Source organism: Salvelinus fontinalis, chromosome 19 (genome assembly GCF_029448725.1).
Source record: "Salvelinus fontinalis isolate EN_2023a chromosome 19, ASM2944872v1, whole genome shotgun sequence".
Taxonomy (NCBI): domain Eukaryota; kingdom Metazoa; phylum Chordata; class Actinopteri; order Salmoniformes; family Salmonidae; genus Salvelinus; species Salvelinus fontinalis.
Window position 1 is genome coordinate 9,079,296 of NC_074683.1, and position 26,260 is coordinate 9,105,555.

The following is a 26,260-nucleotide window of genomic DNA, read 5'->3' on the forward strand; positions in this document are numbered from 1 at the left end:
TACCTCTGCTTCAGTTGAACACAAACCCTACATGGTGTGCTGTCTAAATGCAAGTACTTCTGCTAGTACTGCTATTCTGTTAGCAGATATTGGCCAGCTCTATCACGACCTGCTGTTTCCCCAGGCACACAGCTAGCCGGACAAGGGCACTGAATCATAATCACAACTCTCTTCAAGCCTTCGCAGTAGTTCACAGCTCTATATTTTAACATGCCCTATTGAGAGCCTTCGCAGTAGTTCACAGCTCTATATTTTAACATGCCCTATTGAGAGCCTTCGCAGTAGTTCACAGCTCTATATTTTAACATGCCCTATTGAGAGCCTTCGCAGTAGTTCACAGCTCTATATTTTAACATGCCCTATTGAGAGCCTTCGCATTAGTTCACAGCTCTATATTTTAACATGCCCTATTGAGAGCCTTCGCAGTAGTTCACAGCTCTATATTTTAACATGCCCTATTGAGAGCCTTCGCAGTAGTTCACAGCTCTATATTTTAACATGCCCTATTGAGAGCCTTCGCAGTAGTTCACAGCTCTATATTTTAACATGCCCTATTGAGAGCCTTCGCAGTAGTTCACAGCTCTATATTTTAACATGCCCTATTGAGAGCCTTCGCAGTAGTTCACAGCTCTATATTTTAACATGCTATATTGAATGCCTTCCATTCGCTTAATATGCTAATGCATGCTAATGCTAATGTGTGCAGGTGGCAGCTCGGAGGTCAGATGACCAGAACTCCCAGGAGATGGGGGGGGGGGGGGGGCAGAAGCGTGCACGTCACCAGCCCACTCAGTGATTTCTGCAAGAGGTACATACACTGCCTGTGAGGGAGCCTTTGAGGAGACATAAGAGAGAGAGCGGCACACAGCAGAGAGAGAAGCATGGCCAGATGAAGATATACTCCCTCTAACACCTTGGCCTTTCTACACAGGGGCATGGAGTAGCAGGCAGAGCAAGTGAATTGTGGGAAGGCTCTAATAAGCTAAGTGCAGCACTTCAATGATACTGCCCCCAACAAAGTGCCATTGGATGTTTTTGTCAATCCTGCTCAACAGATCTACTCTTTGATTGGTTTATCAGTGTGGACTGTCATTGGATAGGCCTGCATACATTAACCGGAACGTTGCTAACGTCCTTCCGGGTTTGATGAATGCGCGGAAATATATGTGAAAGATCCGGTAGTTTGTTGTACCATGTGCTCTATATAGGAGTTGCTCTCTGTATGAGTCACCACACACAGAGACACACACACAGACACACACGCATACATAGGCTCACAGACATGAGAGCACTTAATTCAAAAAGAAAAGCATTTCATGTCCTAAAAAATGTGTGACATTTAATTTGTATAAGACATGATCCAGATGCCTCTTCTCCTGACATAAATACTGTCATTACAATGTCAGCCTGTCTATGGAAATGTGTGACCCAAATAGCTGTCTTCTCCCTAACCACAGAGGCCCAAGGAGTGTTCCGGAGAACTAGCAGTAATAACCTCATTACTGACAACGAGTTAGGTGTCGAAAGCGTTCCACAGGGATGCTGGCCCATGTTGACTCCAATGCTTCCCACAGTTGTGTCAAGTTGGCTGGATGTCCTTTGAGTGGCGGACCATTCTTGATGCACATGGGAAACTTTGTGAAAAGTGTGTGAAAAACCTATCACTCTTGCAGTTCTTGACTGGCACCTACTACCATACCTCGTTCAAAGGCACTTAAATCTTTTGTCTTGCCCATTCACCCCATGAATGGCAGACATACACAAACAATGTCTCAATTGTCTCAAGGCTTCAAAATCCTTCTTTAACCGGTCTCCTCACCTTCATCTACACTGATTGAAGTGGATTTAACAAGTGACATCACTAAGGGATCATAGTTTTCACCTGGATTCACCTGACTGATCAGTCTATGTCATGGAAAGAGCAGGTGTTCATAATGTTTTGTACACTCAGTGTGTATCAGTATCATAGCACCAACGCTGCAGTAAATCAATAAGAAGGTCTGGCCTGTCAATAGTGCTATGTATACAATTAGCACACCCTGAACACAATCAATAAACAAACGGGATCCCATATCTCACTGCTTCACTGTAGCAACATGGACAGGGCATCATGACATGGATATCACACAACATTTTCCCACGGGTACTAGTTACTAGCCGTTACGAGTGAACTGAAGCCAATTGAACAAGTTCTACTATATTCTTCAAACACAGTTAGTGCACCATGTTCATACCAAGCACAAGAAATGTGAAACATTGGCAAAGTCGGTATGTTGTACATCTGTGTACACTAAGAATGACAGAATCAGCTTTGTTTGGATGGGTTCTCTAAGATGGTCAGAAACGGACAAATGAAATCCACTTAGTAACCAAAAGAAGTCGATTTTTTTTTTTTACCAAAAGCTTCTAAAGTGTAAACCAAACAAAGTGCGTGAAAACCATGCTGGATGTGGCAAAAAAAAGCAAAATTAAACTTTGAAGACAACACTTTGGACATCTCTGATTCTTCAGCCAGGACTATGGCCTCTCACACAAAACGCGCTCTAGTAGGAGGATGTCATGTGTGTGAACAGGTTGTATGGGTGGGGGGGGGGGGGGGGGGGGGGGATTCAGAAAGCATCAAAACAGAGACATTAAAAGACAAAGTTCAGAGGTCAAAGATCAAGTTTTCGAAAGCATCGATGATGTCTCTCAAGTCCATGGCCGCGTCTCGGAAGTCACCCTATTCCCTATACGGCGTACTACTTTTGACCAGTGCAATTGGGACGCAATTGGGATGCAACCAATCTATTGTTGAATAATGTACTAATGGTCTGGTCTCATCAAGTGCAGTAAGTACATCCAAGCTGTAATTACAGTGCAGCAGCATTTCTGTGTAGAGCAAACATCTGGACTTGGGAGCATTACAGTACACATCCCACACTACTGTAGTGCTTCAATGACGCAGCAGCACGCTCTGTTATCAGACCTGTCACTCCCACAACACAGACACAAGCATAGAGGTTTATCTACAAATTACATCTACAGTACAATTGAAGTATGGGTGACGTGTGTTATCACTGATTACATGTGCTGTATAGATCTAGCATGTCAGGTTTGCCTTGGCTCATGCTTCCCTGAAACCTGTCTTGGACATCAAATCAAAATCAAATCAAATAAAACGGTATTGGTCGCATACACTTATTTAGCAGATGTTATTGCGGGTACAGCGAAATACTTGTGTTCCTAGTTCCAACAGAGGCTCTGGCCCTGGACCAGCGCTAGGACATAAGGGCCCATTTGGATTCCGAAGGACACTGCTGTCCTTCCACAGCTGCTGTGGCACATGGGTCAGGCTCCGTGGCCAGGACCCAGGTTGTTAATCTGAATGCTAATACACAGGAGGGATCAAAGTCTGTACAGTGCTTCAGGATTAAAGTACACACCGCACATTTTGTTCAGCGATATATTAACAGAACATTTACTTACTTAGTCCTCTTTGTCCCGGCTGTGTAACACATTATCTTACATTAAAATGTGTTCTTATTGTATTCAGTTTTGTCTGTGTGCATCCGGAAGTGTTTCTGTTTGTTGTGTATAGCGTTCTACGCTGTCTGTACAATAAAGCACGCCAAGGCGTGTATTGTTGTGCGTGTAAAGTGTTAATGTAGTGTGTTTTAGGAAGCAATGGCTTGTGACCTATTTTACCTCAACTACAACACCTCTCTATGTGGAGTTTCGGGCTAACCTGGTGTGACATCCAACACGACATCCAACAGAAACCCAGCCTAAAACCCCCAAAACAGCAAGCAATGCAGGTGTAGAAGCACACATGCTTCTACACCTGCATTGCTTGCTGTTTTGGGGGTTTTAGGCTGGGTTTCTGTACAGCACTTTGAGATATCAGCTGATGTAAGAAGGGCTTTATAAATGCTTTATAAACTTTATAAATTTGATCTACATCCAACACTCCCAATGAGAATGACATCGAGCATACAGTAGCAGGGTGACATACTGTAGGAATGAATGACAAGAGAGAAAAAAGATGACCAGAGATCAGTAGGCTACAATACATGAACAACGGTGTTGAAAATAGAAAGGGTGGTGATGTGGAATAGTGTTGGCCTAACTTGCACTGTATGAGCACTGTGCACTCAAAGGCAAAAGGCATATTTAAGAGCAGAGGACTGTGGGGCATTAGTGGGGGCAGCCCAAGTGATTTAATTGGATGAGGCAGACATAATTTGGGGTCTGATCCGTGCAGATGGCAATGTTCACTCCGGCAGCAATAGCACCAGCAGCCTCATAATGACAAAAACACCGTGCTCAGATGGCTCCGGGGTGAAGTTTTCCATAGGTACAGATCTAGCTTCAGCTTCCCTTCCCCCAATCCTAACCTTAACCATTAGTGGGGGGGAAATGCTAAACTGACCCAAGATCAGCGTCTACTGCTCAGATGAGCTCAGCTTTGCATAGAACACAAAGTACATAATACAAAGAATACAGTCCATCAACCTCCATTCACTTTTCCCGCAACAAAGTTGGCACCTCTCTAAGAATCACGAAGGACATCCAAAAGCATATCATCCCTACAGGCTCTGTAATACCAAATGGCAAGCAGGCTTCGCCTTTGCTGGTGCAGAATTAATATGGGTGCACTCATCTCCTCTCCTGTAACCCAGGGATCAATGGCTGACATCAGCAGGACATCTCTCCCACCTCAGCCCCCTGGCTGCCCTCTATCTCTCCTCTATCTTCTCCTATCTCTGAGAGGTGTACTTACTGTACTCTTCGATACAGTGTTCACTCCGCTATTAACTTTACACCGTTCAAATAGTATACTTCGTTGCGTTAACTTTGCCCTGGTGTCATTAAAGAACAGGATACTGCAAGCATGATAAAGTGAAGCTGTTTGACACCGAGTTGTACAGATATTTCTAAAAGGCTTTTAGCATTAACAGGAAACATCAGCATCACACACACACACACACACCCTTTAACCTTAGATAGCCTTAAGAACATCTGGCGAAGAACATCCTCCCAAACACAGAGCAGAACAGATAGCAGACCATAGTCACACCATTACAGAGTAAACAGAGCATAGTTATACCTTTAAAGAATAAAAACGACTTTTAGGACCCAAGCCTCCAGCAGAATGCATGAACATATCCTTAAGGTGTCCTCTTGTACTTAGGAGTGCTGCTGAGCCGAGGTCAGGAGGCTGAGCTGAGCTCCGTAGTACCTGTGTGCTTCTGCTCCCGGGACAGTCACACACTCTGCAAAGCAGTCTACCTTCTCACGATGACAGGAACAGCCTTACAAATGCACACTCACTCCCTCTGTTGATTTTAACAACTGAGCAACCATTTATCCACCAATCCTACATGAGATTACAACAATGACATCACTGGTGTCCAGACTCTTCTCTAAGAGGGAGATAGCTGGTGCTAAGCCACTGTGTTTCCCTCTTTTGTATGGCTTTCAGAGTAAAGCCCCTGTTGGAGCAGCTTGCCATCGCTGCACCACTCCGCTCTGCACCGCCTTGACCCGTCAGCCTAGCCACTCTGGCCTGACCTTGTTCTCTCTCTCTATCTCTGCAGACTGGAGCTCAGGTAAACCATGAGGCAATACAAAAGATGGGGAGCTATCACCCCAATGTAGCCAACTAAAACCCTTCTATACAGTGTAATAAGTTCATTATTTTAAAGGCCCAGTGCAGTCAAAAATGTGTGTTTTATATTTCTACACTATGAGGTTGGAATAATATGATAATGCCTTTTTAGTGTAAGAGCTGTTTGAAAAGGCCACCTGAAATTTCCGCCTATTTTGGTGGGAAGGAGTTGTGTTCCAAACCTCTGCCAATAACAGCAAATGTTCCGTTTTTCTCCTCCCACTCAAACAACTCCCAGACAGCCGTTTTTCTCCTCCCACTCAAACAACTCCCAGACAGCCCTAGCTAAATTCTTGCTTGAGAAATTGCTCTTTGCTAAGAAGCTATTTTTGTTTCTTTTTGACCATTTAAATTGAAAACAATCATAGTAAGCTACTTAATTGTTACCCAGAAATAATTTGATATTGAGATAAAAATGGCTGCATTGCACATTTACATGATGCATTGCGTACCAGTACGAGCATTTACATATTGAACAATGTTCGTTTGTGTATCAATGCCAGTTTGAACAAACACAACAATGTCACTGACACTGAGATAATTCAATTGTTTAGCATTGATTTTATGAATCTATTTTAGAGACACATAAGGATGTACTTTGACAGAGAGACCAATAAACAGAAATAAAATGTTTTTTCATGCACATAAAATATACATCTGAGAACTAACTTACCACACTTCTGTGTCCAGGAGTTGACACCTGAATAAACAGAATTGTCATTATAAGCATTTTTTAGGCGAGCAAGTCCATGGCAGTTCATGAAATATAACAACTACAAAAGCAGAATTGGTAACCTGTGTTGGGCAGAACTTGTGCTGCTCACAAGTATTATTATTATTTTTTATTTATTTAACCTTTATTTAACCTGGCAAGTGAGTTAAGAACAAATTCTCATTTACAATGACGGCCTACCAAAAGGCAAAAGGCCTCCTGCGGGGACGGGGGCTGGGATTAAAAACACAAATACATTTAAAAAAAATATAGGACAAAACACACATCGCAACAAGAGAGACAACACAACACTACATAAAGAGAGACCTAAGACAACAACATAGCATGGCAGCAACACATGACAACACAGCATGGTAGCAACACAACATGGCACCAGCACAACGTGGTAGCAGCACAAAACAGGGAAAAAACAATATTGGGCAGAGACAACATCACAAAGGGCAAGAAGGTAGAGATAACAATACATCACACAAAGCAGCCACAACTGTCAGTAAGAGTGTCCATGATTGAGTCTTTGAATGAAGAGATGGAGATAAAACTGTCCAGCTTGAGTGTTTGTTGCAGCTCGTTCCAGTCGCTAGCTGCAGCGAACTGAAAAGACAAGCGACCCAGGGATGTGTTTGCTTTGGGAACCTTTAACAGAATGTGACTGGCAGAACGGGTGTTGAAAGAGGGTTTTATAAATAAGCATCAACCAGTGCGTCTTGCGACGGATATACAGAGATGACCAGTTTACAGAGTAGTATAGAGTGCAGTGATGTGTCCTATAAGGAGCATTGGTGGCAAATCTGATGGCCGAATGGTAAAGAACCATTAGTAGTCTTGAAACTGTGTCCAAAATGCACCCTATTCTATAATCTCTACATAATACACTACTTTTGATCAAAGCCCTGGTCAAAGGTAGTATAAAGGGAATTGGGTGCTATTTGGGACACAGGGCTGAGTGAGCCTTTTGGAGAGCAAAGGCCTCCACATGTCTAGTGGGGCACATTACTGGCATGATACTGTTCTATGCCATATGGTTCATGAGCCACCAATACTTCTCAACAGGGTTGAGATGACAGTTATGGATTTTAGGCCAAATACTTCCCAGGGGGAAGCCAATATATACATTGCATTAGGAAAGTATTGAGAGCCTTTAACTTATTCCACATTTTGTTAAGTTACAGCTTTATTCTAAAATTGATTTTTTTTTAAATTTCCCTCATCAATCTACACACAATATTTTTTTATTTTTTTATTTCACCTTTATTTAACCAGGTAGGCCAGTTGAGAACAAGTTCTCATTTACAACTGCGACCTGGCCAAGATAAAGCAAAGCAGTGCGACAAAATCAAGCAACACAGAGTTACACATAAACAAACGTACAGTCAATAACACAACAGAAAAATCGATGTACAGTGTGTGCAAACGTAGAAGAGTAGGGAGGTAGGCAATAAATAGGCCATAGATGCGAAATAATTACAATTTAGCATTAACACTAGAGTGATGGATGTGCAGATGATGATGTGCAAGTAGAGATACTGGGGTGCAAAAGAGCAAGAGGGTAAATAATAATATGGGGGTGAGGTAGTTGGGTGTGCGATTTACAGATTGGCTATGCACAGGTAAGCTGCTCTGACAGCTATTGCTTAAAGTTAGAGAGGGAGATATAAGACTCCGCCTTCAGTGATTTTTGCAGTTTGTTCCAGTCATTGGCAGCAGAGAACTGGAAGGGAAGGAGGCCAAAGGAAGTGTTGGCTTTGGGGATGACCAGTGAAATATACCTGCTGGAGCGTGTGCTACGGGTGGGTGTTGCTATGGTGACCAGTGAGCTGAGATAAGGCGGGGCATTACCTAGCATAAACTTATAGATAACCTGGAGCCAGTGGGTTTGGCGACGAATATGCAGTGAGGGCCAGCCAACGAGAGTGTACATGTCGCAGTGGTGGGTAGTATAAGGTGCTTTAGTAACAAAACAGATGGCACTGTGATAGACTGCATCCAATTTGCTGAGTAGAGTGCTGGAGGCTATTTTGTAAATGACATCGCCGAAGTCAAGGATCGGTAGGAAGGTCAGTTTTACGAGGATAAAAAAAAAGTTGCTTTTCGATGCTAATGCAGAACGCCACAGGCTGTCACGCCCTGGCCTTAGTATTATTTGTTTTATTTATTATTTTAGTTAGGTCAGGGTGTGACATGGGGTATGTGTGTATTTTGGGGTATTATATGGTAGAGGGGGTGTTTGGTGTAGTTTATGGTTTGGTGTTGAGTGTATGTGTCTAGCTGTGTCTATGTTGGGTGTCGTTCTAGGAAAGTCTATGGTGGCCGGAATGGGTTCTCAATTAGAGACAGCTGATTTCGGTTGTCTCTAATTGGGAGCCATATTTAAGGCTGCCATGGGCTTTAGCTGTTTGTGGGTCATTGTTTGTGTATATGTATAGTTCGACGTAAGTAGTTTGTGTGTGCACTTACGTTTGAAGTTTTCACGATCGTTTGTTGTTTTCGTTAGTGTTGTATAAGTGTGTAGTGTTCATCTTCGTCGTTGCTATTAAAAAAGAAGATGTATTCAAATCATGTTGCGCCTTGGTCCGTCAATCCACCACACGATCGTGACAGAATGACCCACCTGTATACGACCAAGCAACATGACCAGCGGCAACAGGAGCAATGCAAGGATTCATGGACATGGGAGGAAATTTTAGACCGGGAGGTACCAGGAGGATATAACCGCCCCAAAGCTGAGCTGGAGGCAGCGAAAGCAGAGAGGCGGCGATATGAGGAACTAGCTAGGAGGCAGGAAAAGGAACCTACAAAGGATCTGGGCTACACTACGTGGGAGGAGATCGACAGGTGGGCGATCAACCCAGGGAGAGTGCCGGAGCCCGCCTGGGATTCTCTGGCGCAGTGCGAGGAGGGATACCGGCGAATGGAGGCAGCACGACGAAGCGGTAGGAAGCCTGTGGGAAAACCCCAAAAATTTCTTGGGAAGGGGCTTAAAGGGAGAGTGGCGAAGTCAGGTAGGAAACCTGCGCCTACTCCCTGTAATTACCGTGGAGAGCGAGAGTACGGGCAGACACCGTGTTACGCAGTAGAGCGCACGGTGTCTCCTGTACGTGTGCATAGCCCGGTGCGGGTTATTCCACCTCCCCGCACTGGCAGGGCTAGATTGAGTATTGAGCCGGATGTCATGAAGCCGGCCCTACATATCTGGCCACCAGTGCGTCTCCTCGGGCCGGTTTACATGGCACCAGCCTTACGCATGGTGTCCCCGGTTCGCCTACATAGCCCGGTGCGGGTTATTCCACCTCCCTGCACTGGTCGGGCAACGGGGAGCATTCAACCAGGTAAGGTTGGTCAGGCTCAATGCTCAAGGGAGCCAATACGCCTGCACGGTCCGGTATTTCCGGCGCCACCTCCCCGCCCCAGTTCAGTTCCACCAGTGCCTACACCACGTAACAGGCTTCCAGTGTGTCTCCAGAGCCCTGTTCCTCCTCCACGCACTCGTCCTATGGTGCGTGTCTCCAGCCCGGTACCACCAATTCCGGCACCACGCACTAAGCCTCTTGTGCGTTTCCAGAGTCCTGTGCATCCTGTTGCTGCTCCCCGCATTAGCCCTGAGATGCGTGTCCCCAGTCCGGTACCACCAGTTCCGGCCCCACGCACTAGGCCTAATGTGCGTCCCCAGGGTCCAGTATGCCCTGTTCCTTCTCCCCGCACTAGCCTGAAAGTGCGGGCCTTTAGCCCGGTGCCACCAGTCCCGGCACCACGCACCAGGCCTACAGTGCGCCTCAGCCGGCAGGAATCTGCCGTCTGCACAGCGATGCCTGAACTGCCCGTCTGCCAAGCGTCATCTGAGCCATCCTTCTCCCCAGCGCCATCTGAGCCATCCGTCTCCCCAGCGCCATCTGAGCCATCCGTCTCCCCAGCGCCATCTGAGCCATCCGTCTGCAATGAGCCTGCAAAGCCGCCCGTCTGCCATGAGCCTACTGAGCCGTCCGCCAGACAGGAGCCGCTAGAGCCGCCAGCCAGACAGGAGCCGCTAGAGCCGTACGTCAGACAGGATCTGCCAGAGCCGCCAACCAGACAGGATCTGCCAGAGCCGCCAACCAGACAGGATCTGCCAGAGCCGCCAACCAGACAGGATCTGCCAGAGCCGCCAACCAGACAGGATCTGCCAGAGCCGCCAACCAGACAGGATCTGCCAGAGCCGCCAACCAGACAGGATCTGCCAGAGCCGCCAACCAGACAGGATCTGCCAGATCAGTCAGCCAGCCATGAGCAGCCAGATCCGTCAGCTAGCCATGAGCAGCCAGATCCGTCAGCTAGCCATGAGCAGCCAGATCCGTCAGCTAGCCATGAGCAGCCAGATCCGTCAGCCAGCCATGAGCAGCCAGATCCGTCAGCCAGCCATGAGCAGCCAGATCCGTCAGCCAGCCATGAGCAGCCAGGCCCGTCAGCCAGCCATGAGCAGCCAGGCCCGTCAGCCAGCCATGAGCAGCCAGATCCGTCAACTAGCCATGAGCAGCCAGATCCGTCAGCTAGCCATGAGCAGCCAGATCCGTCAGCTAGCCATGAGCAGCCAGATCCGTCAGCCAGCCATGAGCAGCCAGATCCGTCAGCCAGCCATGAGCAGCCAGATCCGTCAGCCAGCCATGAGCAGCCAGATCCGTCAGCCAGCCATGAGCAGCCAGGCCCGTCAGCCAGCCATGAGCAGCCAGATCCGTCAGCCAGCCATGAGCAGCCAGATCCGTCAGCCAGCCATGAGCAGCCAGATCTGTCAGCCAGCCATGAGCCGTCCAGCCAGGATCTGCCCATTATCCTGGTGTTGCCCCTTATCCTGGTGCTGCCCCTTATCCTGGTGCTGCCCCTTATCCTGGTGCTGCCCCTTATCCTGGTGCTGCCCCTTATCCCGGTGCTACCCCTTATCCCGGTGCTGGCCCTTATCCCGGTGCTGCCCTTTATCCCGGTGCTGCCCCTTATGACTATGGTGGGGTGGGGACCACGACCAGTGCCGGAGCCGCCGCCGTGGAAGGAAGCCCACCCAGACCCTCCCCTAGACTATGTGTTGGTGCGTCCGGAGTTCGCGCCTTAAGGGGGGGGTTATGTCACGCCCTGGCCTTAGTATTATTTGTTTTATTTATTATTTTAGTTAGGTCAGGGTGTGACATGGGGTATGTGTGTATTTTGGGGTATTATATGGTAGAGGGGGTGTTTGGTGTAGTTTATGGTTTGGTGTTGAGTGTATGTGTCTAGCTGTGTCTATGTTGGGTGTCGTTCTAGGAAAGTCTATGGTGGCCGGAATGGGTTCTCAATTAGAGACAGCTGATTTCGGTTGTCTCTAATTGGGAGCCATATTTAAGGCTGCCATGGGCTTTAGCTGTTTGTGGGTCATTGTTTGTGTATATGTATAGTTCGACGTAAGTAGTTTGTGTGTGCACTTACGTTTGAAGTTTTCACGATCGTTTGTTGTTTTCGTTAGTGTTGTATAAGTGTGTAGTGTTCATCTTCGTCGTTGCTATTAAAAAAGAAGATGTATTCAAATCATGTTGCGCCTTGGTCCGTCAATCCACCACACGATCGTGACACAGGCAGTCAAGTCTGGGGTGAACCAAGGGCTATATCTGTTCTTAGTTCTACATTTTTTGAATGGGGCATGCTTATTTAGATGGAGAATAAATCCCTTTTAAAGAGCAACCAGGCATCCTCTACTGACGGGATGAGGTCAATATCCTTCCAGGATACCTGGGCCAGGTAGATTAGAAATTCCTGCTTGTGTTTTAGGGAGCGTTTGACAGTGATGAGGGGTGGTCGTTTGACCGCGGACCCATTACGCACGCAGGCAATGAGGCAATGATCGCTGAGATCCAGGTTGAAGACAGCAGAGGTGTATTTAGAGGGCAAGTTGGTCGGGATGATATCTAAGAGAGTGCCCACGGTTATGGATTTAGGGTTGTACCTGGTAGGTTCCTTGATAATTTGTGAGAGATTGAGGGTATCTAGTTTAGATTGTAGGATGGCCGGGGTGTTAAGCATGTCCCAGTAGATTGCAACTCCGCCCCCTTTGGCAGTTCTATCTTGTCGGAAAATGTTATAGTTAGGGATGGAGATTTCAGCATTTTTGGTGAACTTCCTAAGCCAGGACTCAGACATGGCTAGGACATCCGGGTTGGCAGAGTGTGCTAAAGCAGTGAATAAAACAAACGTAGGGAGGAGCCTTCTAATGTTAACATGCATAAATCCAAGGCTTTTACGGTTACAGAAGTCAACAAATGAGAGCGCCTGGGGAATGGGAGTGGAGCTACCATCATACCCTTTAATGACAAAGCAAAAGCAGGCTAATAAACATTTTTTCTATTTATTGAAAAGAAAAAACTGATATACTACATTTACATATATAAGTATTCAGATGCTTTGCTCAGTACTTTGTTGAAGCACTTTTGGCAGCAATTACAGCATCGACTTTGCTTCGGTATTACTCTACAAGCTTGGTACACCTGTATTTGGGGAGTTTATCCCATTCTTCTATTTTCAGGTCTCTCCAGAGATGTTGGATCGTGTTTAATTCCGGGCTCTGGCTGGGCCACTCAAGGACATTCAGAGACTTTACCCTTAAAAGCCACTCCTGCGTTGTCTTGGCTGTGTGCTTAGGGTCATTGTCCTGTTGGAAGGTGACCCTTCTCCCCAGTCTGAGGTCCAGAGTGCTCTGGAGCAGGTTTCCATCAAGGATCTCTCTGTACTTTGCTCTGTTCATCTATGCCTCGATCCTGACTAGTCTCCCAGTCCCTGCTGCTGAAAAACATCCCCACAGCATGATGCTGCCACCACCCTGCTTCACCGTAGGGATGGAGCCAGGTTTCCTCCAGATGTGATGCTTGGCATTCAGGCCAAAGAGTTCAATCTTGGTTTCATCAGACAAAAGAATCTTGTTTGTAATGGTCTGAGATGCTTTATGTGCCTTTTGGCAAACGCCAAGCAGGCTGTCATGTGCCTTTTACTGAGGAGTGGCTTCTGTCTGGCCACTCTACCATAGAGGCCTGATTGGTGGAGTGCTGCAGAGATGGTTGTCCTTCTGGAAGTTTCTCCTATCTACACTGAGGAATTCTAGAGTTGTCAGGGTGACCATTGGGTTCTTGGTCACCTCCCTGACCAAGGTCCTTCTCTCCCAATTGCTCAGTTTGGCTGGGTGGCCAGTTCTAGGAAGAGTCTTGGTGGTTCCAAACTTCTTCCATTTAAGAATGATGGAGGCCACTCTGTTCTTGGGGACCTTCAATGCTGCAGAAATGTTTTGGTACCCTTCCCCAGAACTGTGCCTCTACACAATCCTGTCTCTGAGCTCTACGGACAATTCCTTCGACTTCATGGCTTGGTTTTTGCTCTGACATGAACTGTCAACTGTGGGACCTTGTATAGACAGGTTTGTGCCTTTCCAAATCATGTCCAATCAATTGAATTTCCAACAGGTAGACTCCAATCAAGTTGTAGAAACATCTTAAGGATGATTAATGGAAACAGGATGCACCTGAGCTGAATTTCGAGTTCCATAGCAAAGGGTCTGAATACTTATGTAAATAACATATTTCTGTTTTTTATTTTTAATACATTTGCAAAAAAAAAAAAAAAACGATTGAATCCATTTTAGAATGAGGCTGTAACATAACAAAATGTGGAAAAAATCAAGGGGCCTGAATACTTTCCGAAGGCACTGTATACTATATAGCTTTCAGCAACTACTGGACTAGAATATAATGAAAGTATATCCAATATTTATGATGATGATGCTTCGGAATATGAGTCTGATATATGAATGCAGTGCGTACAGTAAAGCCATGTGGGCAATACATGAAGACATATCCCTCTGGGCAGAAACTGGTTGAATCAACGTTGTTTCTACGACATTTCAACAAGAAAATTCAATGTGATGACGTTGAATCAATGTGGAAAACTGATTGGATTTGCAAAAAGTCATCAACGTAAGGGAATTTAGACTTTTTTTCCACCCGACTTTTAACCTAAATCCAATGGCATGTTGAAAGGTTTAGTTGATTTCACGTTGAATTCACCCTAGTTGACAACTCAACCAAATGTAAATCAAAACTAGACATTGAACTGACATCTGTGCCTAGTGGGATGTCACATAAAATAAGTTGTCATCTTCATGAATTCTTTGTATGTATCTTTCAAATCTTTATATCTCATCTTTTTGTTGTGGATTTTTAACACAGGGCATTTTCTGTACGTAAATGACATTTCTGTAAACAACAGACAAGGAAGTAAATCCGATCTAAATCAAATTGCTGATGAAGTGTGAGGTCTGATTGGATAATGAGCACATCAACATTTTCTGCACAGAGAATAGAGTCAGGAATACAGTATAGAGCTGTAAGCAGAGATTACTGTACTCATCATTCCACATGGCTCAAAACAACCTAAAGAGCATTCAAATGTTGGACCCTGACCTAAACCTCCATCTGCATGTTAAGAAGGTTGTCCAGTCCTGCTTTTATCATCTAAAAAATATAGCTAAAGTCAAGTATTTTATTTCAGTCACTGATCTGGAGAAAGTTACACATGATTTTATTTCCCCACACCTAAATGACTGTGAAATTGGTATGTGACAGCATTCAGCACAGGAACAGAACAGAACAGCCTCATCCACCAGTCATCCTCCTGTCAGTCATCACACCAGTCAATGCAGTCTATGAAGAGGATTGTATTTTGGGGGTTATATAAAAAGCTGCTTTACTGTCAACAGGAAACGGATAATGAAAACAAATCTCTTCGGAAGTGATTAGAGCAGCTGAGATGCCGGAAGTGCATAAAAATTATATTTTTAATTTCATCTGGACTAGTTTGATTTTTTTTAAATTGCATCCTTCCTTCCACAAGCACTCAGAGACATGCAAACTGAGGTTGACATCAGCGGCCTGTGCAGTTGCTGGATATGCTCTTAGGAAGGAAGCCCATCATCCAGTGCCGTTTCGAGGTATAAGCGACATAAGCAGCTTAAGGCCCTGCGACCACTAGGAAGTCAGTCGGGGTCTAAACTTACTGTTAGTTTGGATAGTAGAATAGGCTACACAACGTGCAATTTCGAAATTTGGTAGTGCATGAGCAGCTTTCCTTTTGTTATGCCAGTCACTGAACGTCATTTAATTAACCCATGTCAGCTAACATTTAATAGATTACTAGGTAAGTTAGTCTAGCCAGCTATCTAAAACTTGTAGTAATCATGGCCGAATTGGGGCCCTGACCTCTAGAAGGCCCCAATTGATTTTGTTAGTCACTGTCACTCAGATATCATATGTACATGGCATGAGTCATAGCAAAATGTGTTGAACTGCAGGAAATCTGCTTTAAAACGGCAACATTTCAAATCAAATTAAAATCAAATCAAATTGTATTGGTGACATACACATATTTAGCAGATGTTATTGCGGGTGTAGAGAAATGCTTGTGTTCCTAGCCACCAACAGTGCAGTAGTATCTTAAAAAGATTCACAACAATACAAACAAATCTAAAAGTAAAAGAATGGAATTAAGAAACATATAAATATTAGATTGAGCAATGTCGGAGTGGCATTGACTAAAATACAGTAGAATAGAATACACTATATACATATGAGATGAGTAAAGCAGTATGTAAACATTATTTAAACATTATTAAAGTGACTAGTGTTCCATTATTAAGGTGGCCAGTGATTCGATGTCCATGTATATAGGTCAGCAGCCTTTAAGGTGCAGGGTTGCGTAACCGGGTTAGTGATGGCTATTTAACAGTCTGATGGCCTTAAGATAGAAACTGTTTTTCAGTCTCTCTGTACCAGCTTTGATGCACCTGTACTGACCTCCTGGATGTTAACGGTGTGAGCAGGCTGTGGCTCGGGTGGTTTTCTGTACGCCTGAAGGCCAAAATGTGTAGAACTGCAGGATATTATATTTAAAGCTGTAAAAGTTTCTCTCCACTCCTCTAAAATGTTTTGCCCGTGAGGTGGCGGGGATCCCCAACCAAATCTCACTGAGGGCCCCCAAAAAGCTAGAAATGGCCCTTCCATCACCCACCAATGCAGCCAACCAAAATACTTTATCAGTTATGTGCAGTGCAAGATACGTTAACTTTGTCCACAGTCAAATGTCGAATATAGTTTTATTCCTGGTTACAGACACCCTTGGCCTAAAGTGCACTTGAAGGGATGGATGACTGTCTATAACCACTGGAAACAAACTGGTTGAATCAACGTTGTTTCAGTGTACATTTGTCGACGTATTGTGACGTGTAATCTACATGGAAAATATACTGTCATCAAAAAGTCATCAAACATTTTTTGAAAAAACCTGTTTGAAAAACGTCATCAACAAAAACTTTTGTTTTGAGGGTGGAATTTCAACCACAGGATTATGTCATCATTGTAACTTCTTTTCAACATAGACTAACCCGGTATAAAATATGTTGAATTTGTACCTTTTAAACTAAGTCAGATTTTCAACCTTATACCCACTATCAGAAAAAATATATATAGGCTGGGCAGCACCTCCTATGGAGTGTTGCTCTATCTACAGCTATTCATTTGTTCTCCCACCAAAGGTTTCAACCAAGCCCTGCTTAGCTTTTATATGTGTCACTGTGTACGGTTACAGGCACACAATAAGGAGATTATTGTGGATAGTCAGATTAATGTAATATTTAGATTAAAATGCTTACATGCTTTGCAAGAAGAACGATGTCCCTAATAATCCTGTTTAAACGGACACATCTGAAATCAGGCTACCTGATGGCAAGCCGATAAATGCAGAAAATTGCTAATCAGAATAAACTCTCTGCTACACCACTATTTTTGGGAAACATATTTGATTCTGAGTTCAGACATACAAGTTTATATGTAAAAACTGCTTATAAGACACATAGATTCAGTTGCTCCCGAAGTCACTTCACTTGCGCTAAAGAGGGAGGCTTGCTCGGCTGGTGCTAGCACATCCGCAGATCAAATACACCGCTGGAACGCCAATCAGGTGTTTACATGTCCTAATAATTTGAGATTTCGCAGAAAACCAGATGTTTTAAGGTGTTTACATGACTATTGTGTAATCTGCCTACTGCCAAAATCAGTATAATATCTCAATATTACTGTGCATGTAAACGTACTCACTGACTACTACCAATGTGTTATCTTGAGAATGATTATTGCGAGATGTCTTAAGACCTAAATGTATTCACTGTTGCTATCGAAGTCATTCCAAAGGGTAGGTATAACAGAACAAATTAAATGTAACCATGCTTTATAAGTCAAATTTCACCAATGAGACCATTTAGGCCTATATAGTATAGCATTTACAAAGTCATCAACAGCTTTCATTTCAATTCAACCCAGGGTTCAACTAAAAATAGACAATACATAAATGTATAAGCCTAAGGTTAAGCTTTGGTTGAATTAAAATGTTAGTCATTAATATGTTGGATTCAAGTCTCCATCTCAACCAAAAATCTAAGTTAAAGAATAGAACTAAATCAAATCAAAGTGCAATTCATTTGATTTGATTAGATTTAGTCCTATTCTTTACTTAATGTAGATGTTTGGTTGAGATGGAGACATGAATCCAACATGTAAATGAATCATTTGTAAACACGCATGACTTGACCTTCGCCTCTCCGGAGCACAATGAGGAGTTGTAGTGAGATGAGCCAAGAGACCTAATTCAGGGAGAAAACTGAGTAAAATAAGATGCTTGTTGCCATACCTCCCTGAACACGTCTGTTCAGGGTCGGGCCGGGTATTAGCAGGATGGGAGACCACCTAGGAACACCAGGTGCTGTAATATCCAAACTGGATATTGAATTGTGTTTGGTTGTCAACGCAGTTCCATTTGTGCCACTGACTTTAGTCTGGCTTTAATTCCAGTTTGTCTACAAATTAATAAATGATATGTTGGATGTACGTCTCCATCTCAACAAACAATCAAAGTAAAGAATAGGACTAAATAAAATAAAATCAAACATTAAATGCACTTTACATAAAGGTTGATTTGATTTAGTCATATTCTTTACTTTGATAACATGGTTTAGATGGAGGCATGAATCCAACATATAAATTATTAATTTGTAGACAAACTGGAATTAAAGCCAAAGATACATCTCCTTCAAATGTTGATATTTGGTTGCATTGACAACCAAACACAACTCAATATCCCTTTGGCAATACAGTAAATAGCATATTAACTTGTTAACATAATGTGTTAACTTGTCAACAAGTTAATAGGCTATTTACTGTATTGAAAAAGTGGCCATGGATGTGTTACAAAAGTAATATTGAATTGTGTTGGTTTGACAATGCAATCAATTAACAACATTTAAAAGATATTTAATTATATGTTGGATTCCAACTAAACCAAATATAAAAGTGAAAGAATAGGATTAAGCCAGTGGCTCAGATGAAACCTTCCAAGCATTAGATATCCTTTAAATGTTGATATTTTGTTAAGCTGTCAACCAAACACAATTCAATATTATTTTTGAAATACAGTAAATAGCCTATCTTACAAACTAATGTAACCATATTTATTCAACCTTAAAATAAATAACACATCCATGGCCACATTTTGAGGTTAGCCTACAGTAACTATAAATGTTTTCTTCTGTAATCATAGAAAGTGGGCATGTTCAAGATAGCATGTTGACAAAACAAAGGAGCTGATCGTGGACTTCAGGAAACAGCAGAGGGAGCACGCTCCTATCCACATGGACGGGACCGCTGTGGAGAAGGTGGAAAGCTTCAAGTTCCTTGGCGTCCACATCACTGACAATCTAAAATGGTCCACCCACACCGACAGTGTGGAGAAGAAGGCGTAAAAGCGCCTCTTCAACCTCAGGAGGCTGAAGAAAATTGGCTTGGCACCTAAAACCCTCACAAACTTTTACAGATGCTCAATTGAGAGCATCCTGTCAGGCTGTATCACCGCCTGGTACTGCATCTGCACTGCCCGCAACCGCGGAGCTCTCCAGAGGGTGGTGCGGTCTGCCAAATGCATCACCGGGGACAAACTACCTGCCCTCCAAGACAGCTACAGCACCCAATGTCACAGGAAGGCCAAAAGATCATCAAGGACATCAACCACCTGAGCCACTGCCTGTTCACCCCGCTATCATCCAGAAGGCGAGGTCAGTACAGGTGCATCAAAGCTGGGACCGAGAGACTGAAAAACAGCTTCTGTCTCAAGGCCGTCAGACTGTTAAATAGCCATCACTAGACGGCTTACACCAGTTACGTAATCCTGTACCTTGGAGGCTGCTGCCCCATATACATAGACTTGAAATCACTGGCCACTTTAATAATGGAACACTAGTTACTCTAATAATGTTTACATGTTTTTGCTTTACTCATCTCACATGTATATAATGTATTCTATTCTATTGCATTTTAGTCTATGCCACTTATATATATATATATATATATATATATATATATATATATATATATATATATATATATATATATATATATATATACCTTAATTCCATTATTTAACTTTTAGGTTGTGTATATTTTTGTGAATTTTTAGATATTACTGCACTGTTGGAGCTAGAAACACAACCATTTCGCTACACCCGCAATAACATCTGTTTAACATGTGTAAACATGTGTATGTGACAAATACAATTTGGTTTGATTTGATTCTATGCAAAGGCTGCAGGTCTGAGGAGATATTCACAATTGCTATAATAATCTGCACAGAATCTTGTACAGCATTGATCACTTGCACTATGTCCTTATAATGTAATCTCAACTGCAATCCCGGTCATTTGGTTGTGCTATTAGAGAATCACAGTGATAACACATTAAGTTGTATAAATACAAAATATCTGACATTGTATTCCCATTTGAACTGTGTTGCTATATAAATGGTTGAAAGCACAGTGATAACACATTTAGATGACAACTAAACCAAAAATCTGACTTTGTTTTTCCATTGGAATTTGGTTGAGCTTTCATATGGTTGAAAGCATTGTGATAACACACTGGGAAATCAAAAAACTTCTGTCTGTCTTTTTGAGTTGGTGAATTAAGGTTGAAATCTCATTGATCAACGTCTCAACCAAATATTACCCACATTTCCACGTTGAAATGACATGGTTTGCCCAATGGGTTGTCTCTATAGGTGGGACAACATATTTGTTACAAATGGCAGCCTATTCCGTAGTGCACTACTTTTGACGGGAGCCCTATGAGCCCTGGTCAAAAGTAGTGTACTGAAAGGAATAGGCTGCCATTGGAACACATACAACTTGTCTGATCACTTATCTCATTTGTATTAAGAAGGCTCTCTCTGATCTTTAGCAGGGCACTTGGCAGGCACCCTGAGACTATCCCCTAGCATCAGGCTTATGAGTTCATAGGTTGCACTCATGAGTCTGTGATTCAGTGAATGTCAGTGTAAACATACTGCACAATCTATTTCCCTGGGTTCATATACTGTATAATCTCGGCGCATGGGGTCACCACTGGTTTTACCAAATGTAAAATTAAATGGCATCTGCCATAGGAGAAGCAATTAACACTCTGTGTACAGGCCTGCAATGCTAAGCTACACTCTTCACTGAAAATGGTAGCCTGTTGTTGAAAGTCAGCTTTTTCTACAGATTCACAAATGTATTCATTAGCAATATGTTTCTATTAATATTTCAGAACCCGGTGGTATAATTTGTCCTTGTGCAAGGAATTTCCTCTTAGAAGAAAATAAAGAACTCTATTATATTCTAGATGACATGAGTTTGGAAGCTCGTTCCTGCCACCCAATAAAATCTATGAGATAGTAAGTAAATTATGAGATGATAAATCATAACTTTATTTGGTAAACAGCTGATGAATGTGACAGGATTAATGTAACCACTCTCAAATACATAGATGAAAATACTCTCCTATACAGTACATTCGGAAAGTATTCAGACCCCTTTTCTTTTTCCACATTGTATTACATTACAGTCTTATTCTAAGATTGATTAAATACAAATGTTTCCTCATCAATCTACACACAATGCCCCATAATGACAAAGCGAAAACAGAAATACCTTATCTACATAAGTATTCAGACCATTTGCTATGAGACTCGAAATTGAGTTCAGGTGCATCCTGTTTCCATTGATCATAACTGAGGTGTTTCTATACTTAATTGGAGTCCACCTGTGGTAAATTTAATTGATTGGACATGATTTGGCAAGGCATATACAGCTCTTTGGTCTTGGCGATAGTGGAGTTTGGAGTGTGACTGTTTGAGGTTGTCAGGTGGTGTCTTTTATACTGATAACAAGTTCAAACAGGTGCCATTAATACAGGTAACAAGTGGAGGACAGAGGAGCCTCTCAAAGAAGAAGTTACGGGTCTGTGAGAGCCAGAAATCTTGCTTGTTTGTAGGTGACCAAATACTTATTTTCCACCATAATTTGCAAATAAATTCATTAAAAATCCTACAATGTGATTTTCTGGATTTTATTTTCTCATTTTGTCTGTCATAGTTGAAGTGTACCTATGATGAAAATTACAGGCCTCTTTCATATTTTTAAGTGGGAGAACTTGCACAATTGGTGGCTGACTAAATACTTTTTTGCCCCACTGTACGTGTCTATATAAGGTCCCACAGTTGACAGTGCATGTCCAAGCAAAAACCAAGCCATGAGGTCAAAGGAATTGTCTGTAGAGCTCCAAAACAGGATTGTGTAAAGCAACAGATCTGGGGAAGGGTACCAAAAAATTGAAGGTCCCCAAGAACAAAGTGGCCTCCATCATTCTTAAATGGAAGAAGTTTGGAACCACCAAGACACTTCCTAGAGCTGGCCACCAATGGTCACTCTGACAGAGCTCCAAAGATCCTCTGTGAAGATGGGAGAACCTTCCAGAAGGTCAACCATAACTGTAGCACTCCACCAATCAGGACAGAAGCCACTCATCAGTAAAATGCACATAACAGCCCGCTTGGAGTTTGACAAAAAGCACATAAAGGACTCTCAGACCATGAGAAACAAGATTCTCTGGTCCGATCAAACTAAGACTGAAATCTTTGGCCTGAATGCCAAGCGTCACGTCTGGAGGAAACGAGGCACCACTCATCACCTGGCCAATACCATCCCTACGGTGAAGAATGGTGGTGGCAGCATCATGCTATGGGGCTGTTTTTCAGTGGCAGTGACTGGGAGACTAGTCAGGATCGAGGGAAAGATGAACAGAGAAAAGTACAGAGAAATCCTTGATGAAAACCTGCTCCAGACTGGGGTAAAGGTTCATCTTCCAAAAGGACAACGACGCTTAGCACCCAGCCAAGACAATGCATGAGTGGCTTCGGGACAAGTCTCTGAATGTCCTTGAGTGGCGCAGCCAGAGACCGGGCTTGAACCCGATCTAACATCTCTGGAGAGACCTAGCTGTGCAGTGATGCTCCCCATCCAACCTGACAGAGCTTGAGAGGGTCTGCAGAAACGAATGGGAGAAACTCCCCAAATACAGGTGTGCCAAGAAAATTCTAGGTTGTAATCGCTGCCAAAGGTGCATCAACAAAATACTGAGTAAAGAGTCTGAATATCTTTAGAAATGTGATATTTCAGGTTTTATTTTTAATACATTTACAAAAAAATAGAAAAACCTGTTTTTGCTTTGTCACTGTGGGGTATTGTGTGTAGATTGATGAGGAATTTATTTTTCATCCATTCTAGAATAAGGCCATAACGTAACAAAATGTGGAAAAAGTCAAGGGGTCTGAATAGTATGAATACTTTCCGAATGCCCTGTATGGATGCATGGACTGACCATTCATGAGATCAAAATGATAGTTTTAACCATGTTTTGAAGATATTCAGTGTTTGTTTATAATTACATTGTTTACAAACAATGTAGTTAAACAAGCTTATATTTTGGGTTCTGATGGGGTTAGACTGTTGCTCATGAGGCATTTCTAAGTTATATTCTTCAATAATAATTTAAAAGTCCAAAACTGGATGTACCAGTTCCTGATTTTCAAACAGGCACCAACTCACACCAACAAAACTCTCCAACCCCATAATATAGAACAATATCACCACAAACTAACTCTCTCTCTATCTATCTCTCACACACATGCACCCTATCTTACTACTTACTAGTACTTACATACGACTAACTTACTTAGTACACATTTACAATTTACTATAATATTATGACTTACATATCTCAAAATAATGACTTGTTATCTCAAAATAATGGCATACTATCTCATAATTATGACGTACACTCTCATAATAAAAACGTACTATCTCCTAATTATTACTTACTATATCATTATAATGACATATCTCATAATTATGACCAACTCTCTCATAATAACGACTTACTATCTCATAATAATGACTTAAAAATCTCATAACAATGACTTACTATCTCATAATAATGACTTACTATCTCACAATAATGTCTTACTCTCATAATTATGAATTACGATGTCATAATTTGTAGTCAGATTAGTTTTTTGCGTGGCAGGAACGAGCATCCATACATGAGTCTATATAGCCTATTGAGGAGAAGAGAAATATATCGAATTTCACTGATATTATCATTTTAAATGTATGAGAAGCCTATAATAGAATGGCTGCATAATGGAACATCATTCAAAGCTGTCAAAAATAAATGTAATTGCATTTCACATGAAAATACTAAAGTAATTCATGAATAGGTTGAAACTGTCTGATGTGTGAAAAGAATATGACATATGTTATGCTAGGTACTGCCGTCATTGTAAATAAGATTTTGTTCTTAACTGACTTGCCTAGTTAAATAAAGGTTAAATAAAAATAAAACAAAATATTTAAAAAAAACTGCAGGTGGTTGATCATAGCGGATATAACAAGTATACCCGCTTCCCTGTTGATCTAATAAGTTCGATATCGCTGATTTTGATATCGTCTAGAATATGATACTGTAGTACATTTAACACGATACTTGTCAAATATCTAAACTACTTTCACCCTCAAATATTTGGATATTAAAGATGAGTGCCACATAAAGAAGATAACGTCCGCCTAATCAGTGTATTGCAATGGGAAAGAGTAGCTTCTTACCGTTGGCAGTAGCGCCTCCATTTGAGCGCCTTGGTCCTTAATGTCCATGTTCGATAGTCTAATTCCCGGAGTATGGAATGGTGGTGTTATTTTTACTATTCCCAGTGTTAGGTCTGAAAAGTGCCGTACGGAAAACCACGAACTGGCACGCTAAGGTCACATGTTTAGCAGTAGTCGTGAAGCCTTGGCAGATATCATTATTCCTCACATGAGCGCAGTTTATATTTGATCAATGCACACAAACCATAAGCATCCTTCTTGTTTTGTGACGCCGCAGAATAGATAGTTGGGAGCACATTTATTATTGAGGGGGTTTCTCATAAATGTAGAATTTTGGTAGGCTACCGTATCTCGCTGATAATTAATTACGACAAAATTACAATTCTAAAAGACACCTAAGACAAACTTTACAAACTTTACTGACTCAAACTGCATTAGAACTGAGAGCATATACATGAACGTAACTACATATAAGCACACCTATAAACATATATGTATATTATAATAAAAATATATATTTAGTACACAATAAATAAAATAAATGACGGGTCAATAACTATAACTATATTATAACTATATTATAACTATATTATAATAAAAATATATATTTAGTACACAATAAATAAAATAAATGACGGGTCAATAACTAAATATTGCCCCTTGAGTTGATCAAAGCTCAGAACGCTTATTATATTATTGGTCTGACCATACTAATCGCACCTGCCTTTTTGCGAACGAGTGGAATAATCAACAGTGGTTGTTCGTTATGTTCTCCTGCATCCCCAGGATTTTACTTCCGGGTGTGCCCTTTTACCAGCACATTCACCACTCACTCTTAAACGGCCAACCCGCCTTCTCGCGGCACAGACCGAGGGCCTGAGACGTGAAACGAACCAGCCTACCCCAGCTCGAAGTCGGCTCAAGAAGGCAAATAAAGACGCTGCTGGCGGTGTTTGCGAGATGCCGGACAAAATGCCTTTTAAAACCACCCTGCGATTCCTGCCGCGTCTACAGACATCCCTCAAACAACCAAAAACCTACTCTCGCAGAATGAATGCACAAATGGTAAATAGTCGCTTTTTTGTTATAGCTCTATATATATATATATATATATATATATATATATATATATATCATGGAAAGGTGGCTGCTGGCAGACTTATATTGCAGTAACGTTGAAGGTCTGTGGCTAGCCTACTTAGCCAGCTAGAAGAATGAAGTAAGGAGCTAACGTTAAACGGAGCCCACCTTTACATGAGCAAAAAATAGGCTACTAAGTTCTCATAATAACTGCTTTACAGAGAGTAGGCTACTGAGACAGACAGTGATGTGGCGCTCAGTGAGGCTGAGGCAGGCTGCAATGCATGCAATTGAGCAGAGGAGACCGAGAGGTTAGTTAGTACAGTCAGTAGTGGAGGCTGCTGAGGGGAGGACTGCTTATAATAATGGCTGGAACGGAGTCAATGCAATGGCATCAAACATATGGAAACCATGTGTTTGATGTATTTGATACCATTCCACTGATTCCACTCCAGCCATTACCAAGAGCCCGTCCTCCCCAATTAAGGTACCACCAACCTCCTGTGGTACAGTGGTTCCCAAACTTGCTGTCGGAGCCTCATGTGGGGTCCCTGAGAAAATCTGTAGTAATCTTATCAAACAAGTTAGATATTTTTTATTAGATAAAGATATGTTTCACTATGAACATCTCCACATGGCTTATCTTCCATATAGGCCTACATTAAATTGCAAACAATAGTTGTACAAATGTCATACATTCTCGTTTATATCGGTGGTTGTTTGTCTTATCTCGATCGCCCACTGG

The 26,260-nt window shown here is 42.5% G+C and overlaps 1 protein-coding gene across 3 annotated transcripts in view; it reads right to left on the bottom strand.

Annotated features, from left to right (window-relative positions):
• LOC129816322 (sodium-driven chloride bicarbonate exchanger-like) overlaps positions 1-25,225 on the bottom strand; it is a 56,957-nt gene extending 31,732 nt beyond the window's left edge. For all 3 annotated transcript variants that reach the window (XR_008753537.1, XM_055870652.1, XM_055870654.1), the window contains exons 1-2: positions 24,436-25,225; positions 6,324-6,350 (exon numbers count right to left, since the gene is read on the bottom strand). Coding sequence is in view for 2 of the 3 variants with exons in the window: in XM_055870652.1 (XP_055726627.1) it covers positions 6,324-6,350; positions 24,436-24,483 (75 nt within the window). In the remaining variant the exon portion in view is untranslated. The remainder of the gene's footprint in view (positions 1-6,323; positions 6,351-24,435) is intronic.
• Positions 25,226-26,260: the final 1,035 nt, after the last annotated feature.